Source organism: Pelmatolapia mariae, linkage group LG1, assembly GCF_036321145.2.
Source record: "Pelmatolapia mariae isolate MD_Pm_ZW linkage group LG1, Pm_UMD_F_2, whole genome shotgun sequence".
Classification (NCBI taxonomy): Eukaryota; Metazoa; Chordata; class Actinopteri; order Cichliformes; family Cichlidae; genus Pelmatolapia; species Pelmatolapia mariae.
Genome location: NC_086227.1, coordinates 34,613,712 through 34,628,267, shown reverse-complemented (window position 1 = coordinate 34,628,267; position 14,556 = coordinate 34,613,712). Strand labels below are relative to the sequence as shown.

Here is a 14,556-nt window from a genome sequence, read left to right as displayed (position 1 = left end):
ATTGCACTCTGTGTCATTCTAAGTCAGGATCAGAGAGTCTACTTGAATGTCTGAAATGTAAAACACTAGTATCTCCATTACTTTTTGAATTATGCTGGTTTTACTTTTGCACCATTTCCTTTGACCATAATCGGAGCATCTATGAATAACAGAACAGAGATTGCATGCTCCTGTATCGTCAAAGCATCTTTGTTATTCATACCATAGTTTCACATCAGCCTAATCCACATGCATATTCAGCATAGCGTGGACAATGAGGGGTTCTGAGCAGACACCGTGCTCAGGTCCACAGGGAGGTGTTGCCTGTATCCTCTGTGCTGTTTGTCGACAGCCATGTGAATGTGAATAGTGCAAAATTATATGGGAACCATAGAGCCCAACTGCAAATAAAAACATTTGATGTTACTTAAATTGCACTTTTTTTTCCCCATATAGAAATATTACATCAATGCTTTACAATATAATACTGCTGAAATCATGTGCCTGTGGTGCAGGCTACTGTGCATTTAATCAATGTAATGCTGAATTCCAGAACCAACTTACATACAAATATTCTTTAAGTGCCAAACTTTTTCAAATTAGACTAAACAAATCAGCTGGTTTGCTTTTGTGTAGAATAATTATAATCTTAAGCTTTGCTTGAGCATTTTGCAATCTTGCATTCATCTTTATTAAAGCTAATTCACTAATCAGTAAGGTACACGATAAGCAAGACTAGTGGTTTTCAATAACGCAACTGCAGTTGCCAAATGGCTTAATTTATTATAGAAGTTTCTTATATTTTCTTTGTCTTTCTAAAATCAGTGTTTATTTCAATGAACAGTGAACACTTCACTGAATGTGTCTATCTGTTAATACGAAACATTGGCTGCAATAAACTGTTTGTTTGCTGGTTACTTTTATATATGGTTAGATCCTTAACTCACATCATAAATCCAACTAGTTTAATGTTAATCCTGGAATTATAGAGAAGTTTAATGATGCAGAAATGTTTTAAAAACTACAAAGACTAACACTTATTCAGCTGATTCTGAGCCAATTTGTGACACTCAACATAATAAGTCCTTTGTACGAAAGGTACATTTTTCCACTGAAGCAGCATTTGGATAACATTCAGGTGTATTGGATGATCAGAGACTTGCTCGTCAATGTAATCCACTTACAGTCATTGTTTTGTTATAAATATGGATGCGCCCAAACGTTTCTGAGACCATTGGGATAGTGAACGTGGCATCGGAACTAATTGAAAGTTTCAGAAGTTAAGCTTTTGTAAAATTATTCAGATTGATTACTGTCAAATTATTGCTGGCCTGAAGCTTTTCTCTGATAACCTGAATTCATCAGGCTTTGTTCACTGAGGCAAAGAAAAGCAACTTCATCATCACAGACATAACATTTCTTAAGAAAAGAAAAACCTGCCAGACTAATGGGGTGTCAAGGGGAAACAACGGGAAACACTTGGAATGAGATAATACATGCCAGCATTTTAAAGTACAAATGGAAAACCACCCTGAAAAATCCATGTTTGACAACTGCATTGAAGTGACTGCACCCTGACCAAGGAGAGGTAGCAATTCAACCAGTGGCAACTAACCTGACCCCATCCCCAATCGACACTCATGGAAATTACAGAAGATCAAATGCTTAACATTCCTAATGTCACATCAGCGTCTTTATAAGATGGCCAGATCATGCTGTAATATCATTTAGTTTAAAAAAAAAATACTTGCACTGAATATTTTTTGGAAGACCCCAACCAAATATCACACGAGAGCACATTGTTTGTACTTACCTCCCTCCAAACCTGCTCTCTGTTCCTGTCTCTGGGGTAACACAGCAGTACTGCTACTATGCAAAGCCTTGCGAGGGGAATCCATCTCTGCTGCTTGCAGGTCACATTAATGAGTCAGCGCTCTGCCTTTAGAATCAGCTGCCCCCAGTTCAGCGCTAATCTGAACATCAACAGCGTGACTCTGCCGGCGTGAAGCACTTACAGCTGCCACACGTTTTCAGCAGTGCTGTCACATTTACACTCAGTGGTCAGCTTTTAGTGCCTCGACAGTTATATTATGAATGTCTATATGATAGTATCTATGAATAAGTGATGGTGTATAATATCAGTAAGCCTACATAACACATCAATACCGACTGTGTCTGTTAGCACCCTCTACTGCACTCTAATGCTGTCAGACTATTAATGTTTTCTTCTTTCTTTATATAGTGCTGTTTGATTTCCCGTTTACATTGTTTTAAATGTAATGAATTTATGCTTTCAAGACAGATTGAAAACCAGCTGTAGACACATGTTCTGGCCAGATGCTGGAAAAGAATAATTAATTAGCCCTGCAATTATGTGGATATTAACCATTGTTCTCTTCTTCCTTCAGTAATTCCGGCACATTCACTGAGGAGCTCCAATGACTTTTTAGTATTTATCTGATCAGTATAACATAATTATCTGTGTGGATAAAAGAGGAGAATGAAAGACAGCATTTGATGAGTTTGTAAAAAAATGTATCCATGTTTGTATTAGTTTACTGATACTAGTTAGCTTGCTAGCTATTATTGCTAGTAGGATATCAAAGAGAAGCAGATAGATTGATCAATGATCACTCCCATGAGGGATTGGACTATAGAAAATGTATATTAATTCAAATGAATTAAATTATTCCATAGAACCCAGTTGTGTAAGAACAAATTCTGATAACTGAAAACGTTATTATGCAAGTTTGAGTAAAAAAATAATAATTTTTACAGTTGCTCTTCCAGTGATGGATGATTAGCACAGCTGTGTCTCATGATTAATGCTAAACTGCTACAGTTTAGAAGTTATTATTATTTCATTTTATTAGTGGTTATTGGACAATTTAAGTACCATCTTATTATTACCACATTACAGAGTGAATTAGACCTTACCATGTGTCAAGTATATGTATTTTTCTGGCTGTACAATGTGGATCAGAACAGCAGGAGCCTAGTGTGACAACATGTAGATATGACAGAGTGAACTTATCCATTTAACCAGTTTGCATTAATATCTGAAACCTATCTCCTCTTTGATTTTCCTTGCCTCATTCTGTATTACCATCAGGATTATACATATTCTGTCTGTAATATAAACGCTCATTTACTGTAAAAATATCACACAACAGTGTCACTCATGTTCTCATTGCCTACTGCTCCCATCTGGCAGCCTTACAAGCAAAAAAAAAAAAAAAAAAAAGCTGGCAACCCAGTTAGCCATCAATAAAGTCATGCACAGCAGGGTACCAGCAGTGCTGGTTGCATTTGGCAGATCTGTATCCTCCCCGCCACAAAAATCAGGTGGTGCACCCCGGAGCACAGGGCTCAGATAAACAGAATGTCTTAGATGCTGCTTCATAATTGTACACCAGATGCACAAGACCCACAAGATATACTGAAGCTCAGGTTTTGCCAAAAAACAATTGCAGGAATGTTATTTTCCTGCTGTTGTCATAAAATACAAGCTGCTATGTGATCACACAACTCTTGGGCTTTGAAGCACAACACAATCATGCAGTCTATGTTAATGGATTTGTGTTTGTGTCTGAACTGTATATGGACGTAGGTCAAGCCAGTTGTCATATTTTCACCAGTTCTTTAGCTTTAATGTCAAATTTCAAATCTATGACATTAACCAAAGTTCCCATGAGCATCCAATCTTATTTTCTTTACTCCGACACAAAGCAATAAAACCTTTGCCATGTCCTCTCCTTCATCTCCTCATTTCCCCCAGCTCAATTGAAACCCTAACAAACAAATCATTTATAAATGCTGTTTTTTTTTTCCTGAAGCTAATTTAAAGCCACCAGCTTCTCCTTTTATCCCACCACATAGACATCCCCTGGGACTGTGATAGTATTAGCAGAAGTAAAGTCATCTGCTGTGTTTATTTGCTGTGTCCCCCTCACACTTCCCCTCACAGAGATTAAGGTTCAGAAGCTGCCTCCTGGCAATTAAATCTATCAGAGGGCAGCAGAGAGCGCTCTGTCAGAACTGTTCCAATAATTGCAGTTTAAATGAATATGGATTCAGAAAACTTTTGACAATATACAGCTTGTTAATTTGCAACTTGGGACTATAAAAAAGAGTTTTCTTCTGTCATGTGTCCTGGTTTGTTTTTCTTTTCTTCTAGGATGAACCGGAATGTCTCATTTACAATTCTCTTTTTCACTGTTTACAGACATATAGAGAACTGGACAGGATTGCAGACTCTGAGAGACGTCGATATGGAGCTCTACACTGGACTACAGAAGCTGTAAGTGTTGATGCTGTTATCTGTGGTGGTGGTTGTGACAGTGGGGTGAGAGACACTTCAATGTATTTTAGTCCTGCTGTGTTGCAGATCTGGAAAAGCACAGTAGAAACGGTACCACTGTTAATCCCTGTTTTCCATCAGGTTGCCCGCCTGCTACTGCAGAGAGGCCACGGTTTCCTCCTAGCGATCAGTGCAGTAATTCACCTCAGATCCCAAGTTGCAGCATCTGGATTAAATGTCACATACTTCTTTGGGGGCAGAGTGTTAGAGAGAAGCATGGGTGAGGGGTGTCTTCCTGATCCTAACACTAGCAGATGTTTAAACAAGCTTTTAATTCTTGACAGTCACACGCTGGTGGAACATCCCCTTCGCTTTGCTTAGCCACTGATCAAATAATGCTAAAAAGCAGCGGGGAAAATTGAATTAGGAGTCCCTGCTGTAGCATTGTGGGTTTTTTTTATTCTCATCTCTTCACATATTAAAGCAATGTTACGCTCTTTTCCTGCTTTGCAACCATGCACTATGTGGCCACATCCTTTAATTTCTCTCACCTCTTCCACTCCCCAGCCTCCTATTCCTCTTCATTTTTTCCCCACTCTACAGAGAATCGCATTCTCCTTTGCCCTCCAAAGTCAGAGCTGGCCTCTCCCCTGATCCCCTTGATCCCTCATCAGGGAGGCCAAGTGCAATATCTCCACGGCTAAATTAGCATTTTTCTCATTACCACTGCTTCTCTCCTGCTGCCTTGTCTAGGGACACCGGCTCCTCCCCACCTGGAGTTGAGTCTTCACAGGGAAAGCTGTCGCGATGCTGCCTTAAGGGGCTGTTAACGGTGTGCGGGATAAGAAGGGAAAAAGTCACTATGGCATACCTTCCATCATCTTATTTTGCATGTGACCTCATCATCACCATCTTTATTTGAATAAAATGAAAAAAAAAACTTCTCTGTCTAAAGCACAGGAAGCTGCTTGTATTCCTCAGCACAGTTATATTCAATATATATACATTTATATTCTTACATTTACTTACCTATAAATAAACTAAAAGTAGACTACAGAGTAGAATAAAATAACTGAAATGAGTTTTGTTGTAGCACAGTGAACACTGTAGTTTCATGTAATTGACTGGATTCATTTACTTTATAAGGCTTTTGACATTCATTATTCAATCATTTTCTGAAACAGCAGGAACTGTAGCTTTTAGCAAGTACTTCTCATATATGGAGCTAATTTCCTGCCAAAACAAACAAAACATTTTATAGATGCCTGACTATTCACTAACAAACCCAAAGTGGTCTTCAAAATGAAAGCAGCATTAACAAATGAGTGCTATTCATTTTGCACATACTGTACAAAATGTCCCTATCGAACCAATGCACACCATATTTCAAAGAAACCACGCTTCAGAAACAAGCTTATCTTACAGGTACAACAAATATCATGCAAAGGAAAAAAAGTATTGTGGATTTTAACGTAATCTTTCTGCTGTTTTATGTTGAGGATTTGTTCGAAACAATTCACTCTCCACAGCAGCAGTTATGTTTTTAAGTGTTATTAAATGTTGTGAGGGCAGAATATTATCCAAATAATGTAATTTTATATTTAGTGCAGCTGAGTGGGTGAACTTTTTGAAAGGCTGACATCAAAATACTCTATAGAAGCCTTCTGCCAACTTTTCATTTTGTTAACCAGCCTAATGAGCTCATCACCTGCGTTATTTTTCTGCCCACATATGCAAATTCCTTGTTGGCTGCTTTTTAATCTGCAGTCCACCTCACCTCAGACTATCTCAGTTGAGCTCCTATGCTTCATGGTGGGAAGGACTTGATGGTTTTGACCTAAAAGTCTTAAATTTGGACTCATCAGACCAAAGCAAAGATTTCAGCTGGACTTTTTAATCTTTTTCTTGGTCCCACCTGACTAGTGATTTCTTCACAGCAGTTTGAACACGACGTGATGAATGCCGTATTTAGGCTGTCTCTTTCCAACAGATGATCTGTTTTGCTACCGGAAGCACTAATGGAATTTATTGATTATAAGGTGGCAACCTGTCCAGGGTGTAGCCCACTCCTCACCCCATGAAAGCTAAACTGCTGCCCCTCCCTGTGGATAAGCAGTTAAGAAAATGAATGGATGAATCCACTGATCCTGCCATAGGTTTTGAGGTTGTGCTTTAAGAAACTATATTGACATTACATAAAAATAGTCTGTTTGCTTTCACTAAGTTCAGTTGTTGGATGTAGTATGGATTACTTCAGTGTCTGAATGCAGTTATTGGCTGTATGCCGACACATTGTCAGTACACCATAACCTGAAGAAACTTCACCATTTAACTTTTAACAAGACTCGCTTTATATTGAAAATCATTTCAGGTGATGAGTTAATGATGCTGGTTAAGATGCTGTCAAAAGAATCTGAAAAATAAACCATGCTTTACTTTGTTTGCACTTTTTCATTATTTAGCTACCATAGTGTTAGCCTCAGTATAATCCGGATTATTCTGCAATGTAGCAAATATGATAAAAACAGCACTGGTGTAATGTTTACTGCATTTACCAGACTCTGCAAATGCAGTTGTTACTTTGCATCTTCCACAGGCATCTACACCTTACAGTAGATTTCTAGCTGCCTCATAAATTTCACAAAGGTAGCAGTGCTGACAGTTACATGTTCAAGCTAGGTTTAAAGCACCCATAATTTATACACTTCATGGAAAAAAGCATGCCTTTTAATTTTTTAATTCAGGTGACTTCAGTCCCATTGCCACAAGTATACAAAATCCAGCACTTAGCTATGCAGTCTGCCTAAGGCTTTGTGAAAGAATGGGTCATTCTAAAGAGCTTAATGAATTCAAGCGTAGTACTGTAATGCCATCATTGCACCAAGTCTGTTTGTGAAATGTCTTCCCCTATTACACAATAAGTTGTAAGTGGTAATTTTGTAAAGTGGATGCATTTAGGAAACACCTAACTAAGCCACAAAGCCACATAAAGTTACACAATGGGGTTGCTGTTTACTGAAGTGAGTAGTGTGAAAAAGTAACTAACGCTGTACTTACAGACGACCTCTGCCATAAACATCAGCAAAAAAATGTGTGTGCTGAGAACTTCATGGTATAGGTTTCTTTGGCTGAGCAGCTTCTGCTAGTGTAATGTCGAGGTGGTCCAGTACTCTTGCCCATATAGGTTAAATGTTTTGGTCAGCTCTTACTGCCTTTCATTTAGTTTGGTTTTATTAAATTAAGTGATAAAATTAAAAAAATGATAATAAATGAAAACAAAAATGATCCTGCGGCATTATTTTTCATGTAATGAAATGTTTTAGTGTGCTGAAAGCTGAAAACTTCAAATCTAGCAAACATTAAGGTGACACACATGCTTTTTATACACTGGTTAGTTTGGAGTTTTTCTTCCCATCCACATTCACTACTCAAAGGCATAGAATAAAGCACTGAACAGGTGAATGTGGCTCGTAGTAAAAAGTGCTCTGAGTGCTCAGTGAGAGTAGAGAAGTGCTATACGAGTGTCAGTCCATTTACTATATCTTTGGTGAAAGATTCGCTGGAAAATTGTGTGTTTTTCCCCTTAAAAATATGTGAAATCTTTTGTGTTCCATAATTTTTGATCATACTATCTCAAAATTCTTTTCTTCATACTTCATACTTTGAGCCACAAATCACCACTTGAGTGACACACGTGCAAACCCAGCTTTCCAGTTGTATTCCTGTGTATGCAGGTAATGGAGATATTATTAAATTAATGTTAAATGTATTTCTAATTACATGGTGAAAATCTGCTTTTTCTGCCTTTAGTGACACCCCAAAATTTACTTTGTAGAAACCTTTAGATCAAACTTTATCTCATTTACAGATTTCCATTCTGCAAAAAATATGTAATCAGTTTTAGATAATATCTTGTTTGCATATTTAAACATAAATACATTCAGAAAAGAATCTAATACAAAACATCATATTCACCTAAGCAATCGACTGGGGAAGTTTCCTGGTGATATCCATTAGGTAAATGTTTACCCCATTCACCTGTAATGTCTCCATTTAATTCACTGCTGTTTAAGGAGATAATTGTGTTGAGTATAAATGCCTTTGCTCCAGTCATTACTGCTGGGAGGACAAAAGCAAAAGCAGTACAGTCATCTGTGTATATGGTTGTGCTAATTTAATGGATATGAAATAGAAGTCGAAATATTGCTGTTCATTTTTTGTGAGGGAATCTATTTTTAAGGAATTCCCCTAAACTCTTTGAAGGACCCTTTGAGGTCCCAGAGCCCCTCTTTGGGAACTTGTGGGCAATGAATCACCGCATCCTCGCCAAACACCACAGAGGCATGATCAAGCTTGTAGAAGGTAATTGGCGCCAACAGCTGGGTGTAATCAGCACACAGCGTTACGAGGCGCTCACTGAAGACGTCAATGACGTCTTTGGAAAGAGACATCTGTGATTACAAGATTAGAAGTCATTACCATTGTAGCCCAGAACAGTGGTTTCCAAACTGGGACGCTGGGAATTCTTGGAGTCGTCGTGAAAAATCCACTGGGTCCGCAGCAAAATGAGTATTAGTTTAATTTGACTGTTAACACAAGGAGGGAATGCATGTTCTAACCAGAGGTTTCAGTCATTTCAAAGTAAAGACACACAAGTTCACAAATCTTTCATCAAATGGCGCATCAAAGTGAATTTTCATTTGGCTGTCAGCTCTGCGGGGTGTGCCAGAATACAGATAAATGTTTAAATATGAAAAACTGGAAAAGCTAGAACCCTTCTTGTTACAGTGCACTGCTGTGGTAAAAAAAAACATGCAAAATGACTTGAAATGGACTGCATACAGTTGCATGTGAGCGTACTAGGAAAAAACAAATGTCTTTTTTCGCAGGTTTCCACACAGTTTGATCTGTATTTGATCTCTTTTCATTTCAGAACTATCATGAATTGTAACCTGAAGTCTATCCAGCCTCGAGCGTTTGCTCAGAACCCGCACCTAAGCACCATGTGAGTAAACACTCCATCTTTGAGACCATGTTTCCCGTGCCATGAAAAGATTTATTATGTTATGTGACGTTTGACAGCTTGTAGTAGGCTGTATGGCTGTAGATGACTTAGTGTTAAACAGCAGATGATGCAGTTGATAGAGGCTGGCTTCAGGAAAATTGTGGCATTGCCATTACTGTCGCAACTGCTGCACATCTTAAATGAGACATCCATTATTTGCTTTGGATAATTGGATTCCTATCTGCCCCGGTTTCTTTGTGCTTCGGTAGAGCAGCATGCCGAAGACGCAGTTCCATTTAGTCTGCGCTCGCCAAATGGACAATTTGTCCAGGAGGCCGAGCATCAGAGAGCTGGGCGAAGAGCAAAGTAATTTCTTTAACAAAGGCTGATGTGTCACCATATGACAGCCTGTTATTCCCCAATTTTCCAGGAGTAAACACGTTGAGGAACTCACTCACAGTATTTTACCTGAACACGCTGCCATTTGCAATTTCCAGTCATCGACTGATAGGCAGCTTGGTCTCTTTTCTACTGCAGATGACTGCTGTTAGGCTTAAATCTGTGTGTGTGGGAGAGAGAGAGAGAGAGAGAGCAAGTAGCAGTTCATAATATGGAAACTAAAAATGCGGCATTTTTCATTTGAGAACTTAATCATGCCTGTTACTGAGGCGGAAAATACTGGTTGGACTATGCTGTCATACAAGCTGACTTTTTGGCATCTGAGTATGTGTGTGAGTTCCTGGGTGCACACACTTTTGTCTTTTTAGTGTGTAGACTGCTTTAAAAAATGTTGACATTACTGGTCTCTTTATCTAGTTAGGTGTTTGGTTGAGCTAATCGAGCCCATCAACATTTAATGAAAGTTATTTAAATCCTGCCTTCACTTTAATTTTCTTTCGAGAAGATGGATTTGCTTACACAAGACCGAAAACAAATAAATGATTGTAACCTTCTCACCTCTTCCTCCATTTCTCCCGCTAAAAATAATTGCTGTGCAGTGGTACAGGACTAAAAAAAGATAGAAGAGGTGTAGAACACATAAGAGAAGAACAGGTGAATGAATATTCATGCTTCTTTCCCTTTTATTCTCACTTATGGTGTAATATAAATAAATGAGTGTGAGGTTCAGACCCACAGTGATAATTAAGATGCAAACAATTTGAGCTAAAATCAAAATCTCACCAGAGATGTGTTAATTAATGTGTGTCTTGAAAAAGCCTGTCCCAAATATATTTTGAAATTCTATTACGTTTCCAATCCAACAATCTATAAAATGCTGTTTGACAAGTTTAAAAAAAAACCCAAAAAAGCAAGTGTTGATCATGTTATTTTAGCCTCCGGTACATTCCTACTGTTCCTACATGGAGGCATTTGGATTGCAACCACTGAACACCCCCACTTCAGGCAGTCCATGACAGGCCTCTATTGTGCTCTTGTTAATGCAGGTGGACAGTTGCTAGGTGACTCTGAGGATGATGATGTCAAAGAAGATTAATTATTATGCCTGTGCTTAGCCTCAGAAGACCGACCTCATTGATGTCTGTGTCAGACAGGTCTGCTCAAAGCCCAGGCCATCAGACACTCAACTGGTTGCTGCTTTGTGAGGAGAATTGAAGCTATTGTCTTCATCACATGTTCAGGCCAAAACAGGCTCAATTAGTCACAGCGAAGATATCATTAATCCCGTGCGCTATAAACGTGATGACTGTAATTAAAACCCACCCTAGTTATGTTCTCTTTTCAATCAGTATTCTTCTGCTCTGTTTTTGAAGACGTGTAGCGTCCATTATTTTGCATGTATTACAGTATGTCTTGGTGAAAACGAGCACATCAATACAAAGAGGTGGGATTGTGTTTACTTTTTTAACCATACCAAATCCAAACAAGATACAAGATAGAAGTGACATGGGTTGCACTGGTTTAGTACCTTTGCTTCACAGCAAAATGGTTCTTGCTTCAAACCCACTGGCTGGCTAGGGCTAGGGAGTTTCTATGTTCTCTCCTTGTGCCTGTGTGGGTTCTCCTTCTTCCCATAGTCCTAAGACATGCATGTTAGGTTAAGTGAGCGTGAATGTGAACGTGAATGATGCTTCTTGGTCTAAGCCCTGTGAAACCGGCGACATGTCCAGAGCATACCTTACCTATCGCCCAATGACAGCTGAGATAAGCTCCAGCTTGTACAATTTAGTTGATCATGAATTGTAAAAGTGCTTCACAAAACAGATGGAAAAAACAGAAATAACAGAAATAGAAGGAATTGATAGCACAGTGGATATATCTGCTGAAGTGGATCCTCCAAACATTCCCATGTCTAGCGAAGTTATAAACTAGCTTATTATGTGCATTTATAACAGATCGGCGCATCAAACACCTTCCACATTTGCTTTAACTTAGTAAGGTCTGATACCTGTGGCTGTAAAAAGAAGTCTATGTATAATAAATCATCTTAGTACTCCCTTGATTTTTGACCTAAGTAAACACATTTTCTTATGAGTTTTTGTGTCAAATTCTAATTTAATGGTTCATTTAATAAACATGTCTTGTTTTTAACAAATGGTTACATCTAGATTAAAATAAAGCAGGGTACTTTAGGACAGGGCTACTTTGTGGTTGACAAGACACTGCTGTATGAGCATGCAGTGTCTTATATGAAGTGAAAAATGCTGCTGAAAACACCCCACAGCAACACCAATCTTTATAACAGCTAGTAAAAGTATAATACAGCTGGTCTGAACTGTGTCCACCTCTTTCAGTAGAAATGAATTTAGCTATATTTAAAATCCTTTCCTGTGGCATTGTTTATTTTCCTAACAGCACTTGTCAAAGCATCAGTGTTGTCATCGTGAGGTGACCTCTGTGGGCCCTCTATATTTTATGTGAGCCCAAAATAAACCTAATTACAATATACCATAGCCTGTGAGAGTGCTTTATTCTCATCAGTGGGATACTGCAATTCATAGCAGAGGTCCGAGAGATTTTATCCATGAGCAACCAATACATTCAGTAGCCCTGCAGATTACTGATGTGTCCTTGGGCAACACATGCAGTCCTTAATTTCTGCTAAGAAAGACGAAAGAGAGACGAGCGCTTCAACTGAGCGACATGTAGGTAAATATAAACTGTGCAAGGCTCCAGAATGTGATTAACTCTCCAGTATTAAATATGTGTAACATCGACAAATATTTGTGCAGCACTTTGAATTAATGTGCTTACAAGACATAAACATGAAATCAACAAACTGTCATAACATTTACATTTTAAACATCGAGCTGATGCTGGAAAAATTTACAATTAGTGGCACAGTTAAAAAAAACAACAAAAAAAAAGATTTCCAATTGAACATTGCATAAGTAAACTAAATGTGACCCAAAAATTATACAGCATGGCGGGGTGGTGATGAGACAAAATATTTAATCAATGTATTACTGACACTTACAGTGCTTAACAAATTTAACCACCTGCCATAAAAACAAGACCGAAGAAAAATATAGAAATAAAATATAGGAAAACTATAGAAAAAATAGAAATCTATAAAAACTAAAAGTGATATTATTTATTAGGAAATTGCAATCTGAATTCACACTTGTGAGTCAGAAATTAATCAAGCATAACAGTCAAACACTAAAACATGTTTTTTCTGTTAATCACTGTAAATAAATAACTAATATGGCATCTTAATCAAAACATAATAATGTGCTTTACTGTTTTTTTCTTTTAAAAAAACACTAAATTTGAAAAATTAATAGATACTAATAGATACAATTAGTGGATAACAATAATAATTATATATCACAATATATCATATCATAATATGATTTTGATTAAAGTGCTTGGGCATATGATGGGTTAACTATTACAGAAACATAAAAAAATGATTTTAGTAATTACCAGTACTGTTAATTGCAGCTGTGGCATAAACCTTACACTGATCTTGCGTTTCCGCTCTGTGGTCTTGAACACTACTTCGCAGACAGGCAGGCTTCTATCGTCACAGATACAGCCTTAAATTGGTTTAAATCGTATCTCTTCAGCTGCACTCAATTCATTTAACTCAAATTTCAAAACCCACTCAATTCTAATTACTCCTGGAGTGCCCCAGGGATCTGCCCTGGGGCCTCTTTTATTTATCATCTATATACTTTATCTTGGTCATGTCATAGATAAATTAATTCTTATTTTCCATTGTTGTGCTGATGGTATCGTGCTCTACCTGTCTACTAAACCTACTACCACTATCACACCTGCTGTCATCTTCTCAAATAGCCTTATCGATAAAACGGTGGTTCTCCTCATTGGCATCCAATCCACCTTGTCTAAATGTAACAGTTTTTCTCTCCCCATTGCCATCCTTGTTCACACCTTGGTTATGTCCAACACTGACTACTGTAACTCTCTTCTTATTGGTCTTCCTCTCCTATTGTTATTTATGTAATTCTTTCTTTGTTTGGTGACTTTGAGTGTTTTGAAACTGGTTATTAAATCTGAAACTTTAAAGTAAGCCTCATATTCTAGCCTCTGAGGTCAGTGAGGTCAGATTTATGATTACACCTCCCTTCATCTTAAAATAAACTATCTTCTGTTTTCCAGAAAATAGTTAACCTAATTCAATGATGATGAGTTTAGAGATACCAATAAAATATTCAGTCACATACACTTTTGTTACAGAATGCAAATGCCTTTTTTTTTCATTGTATTTCAGCTTCCTTAACACAATTTGCATATTTTCAGAGGTTTCTTTTAACTGGACAGAATGACCATTGACAGAATGACCAATCGGTCATTCTGTCAATGAATGGAAAGTAATTGCTGCCATCCCAAAGTGGATAACATTTTAGGCTGGCTTTTGAGTTGTCAATGAACAACCTCCACTCATCTGCATCATACTCACAACCTATTGCTCTCAAAAGATTTTCATAATCCCCACTAGTGCTGGGCGATATGACGATATATATCGTGTGGACGATAGAAAAGTGTCTTTCGTGCCATTTGTCTTCTATCGTTTCTAGCCCGAATTTTACAAATTATTACATAAAATATATCATTAACCCTTTACAACCGGTCGGAGCAGGCACACTCCGTTTTGCCTAACTATTTTTAAATCCCTGTAGAACTGTAACCACGTAAGGTAGCGCAATAATGGGTTTTTTTGCATATGAAACCGTAAGAGTTGTACTTACATCTTATTCCATTAACTTGCCCTAGGTCACGGTTTCCTTCCACATATAGGTTTGCAAAAATTGCATAAAAAGCGCTTCCAGCAACAAAAACATAA

At 37.9% G+C, this 14,556-nt stretch overlaps 1 protein-coding gene across 3 annotated transcripts in view; it reads left to right on the top strand.

The window, feature by feature from the left end:
• The window catches only part of ntrk3b (neurotrophic tyrosine kinase, receptor, type 3b), a 209,748-nt gene that overhangs the window by 32,346 nt on the left and 162,846 nt on the right, over nt 1–14,556 (top strand). For all 3 annotated transcript variants that reach the window (XM_063479739.1, XM_063479731.1, XM_063479725.1), the window contains exons 2-3: nt 4,205–4,279; nt 9,213–9,284. In XM_063479739.1, coding sequence (XP_063335809.1) covers nt 4,205–4,279; nt 9,213–9,284 — 147 coding nt within the window. The remainder of the gene's footprint in view (nt 1–4,204; nt 4,280–9,212; nt 9,285–14,556) is intronic.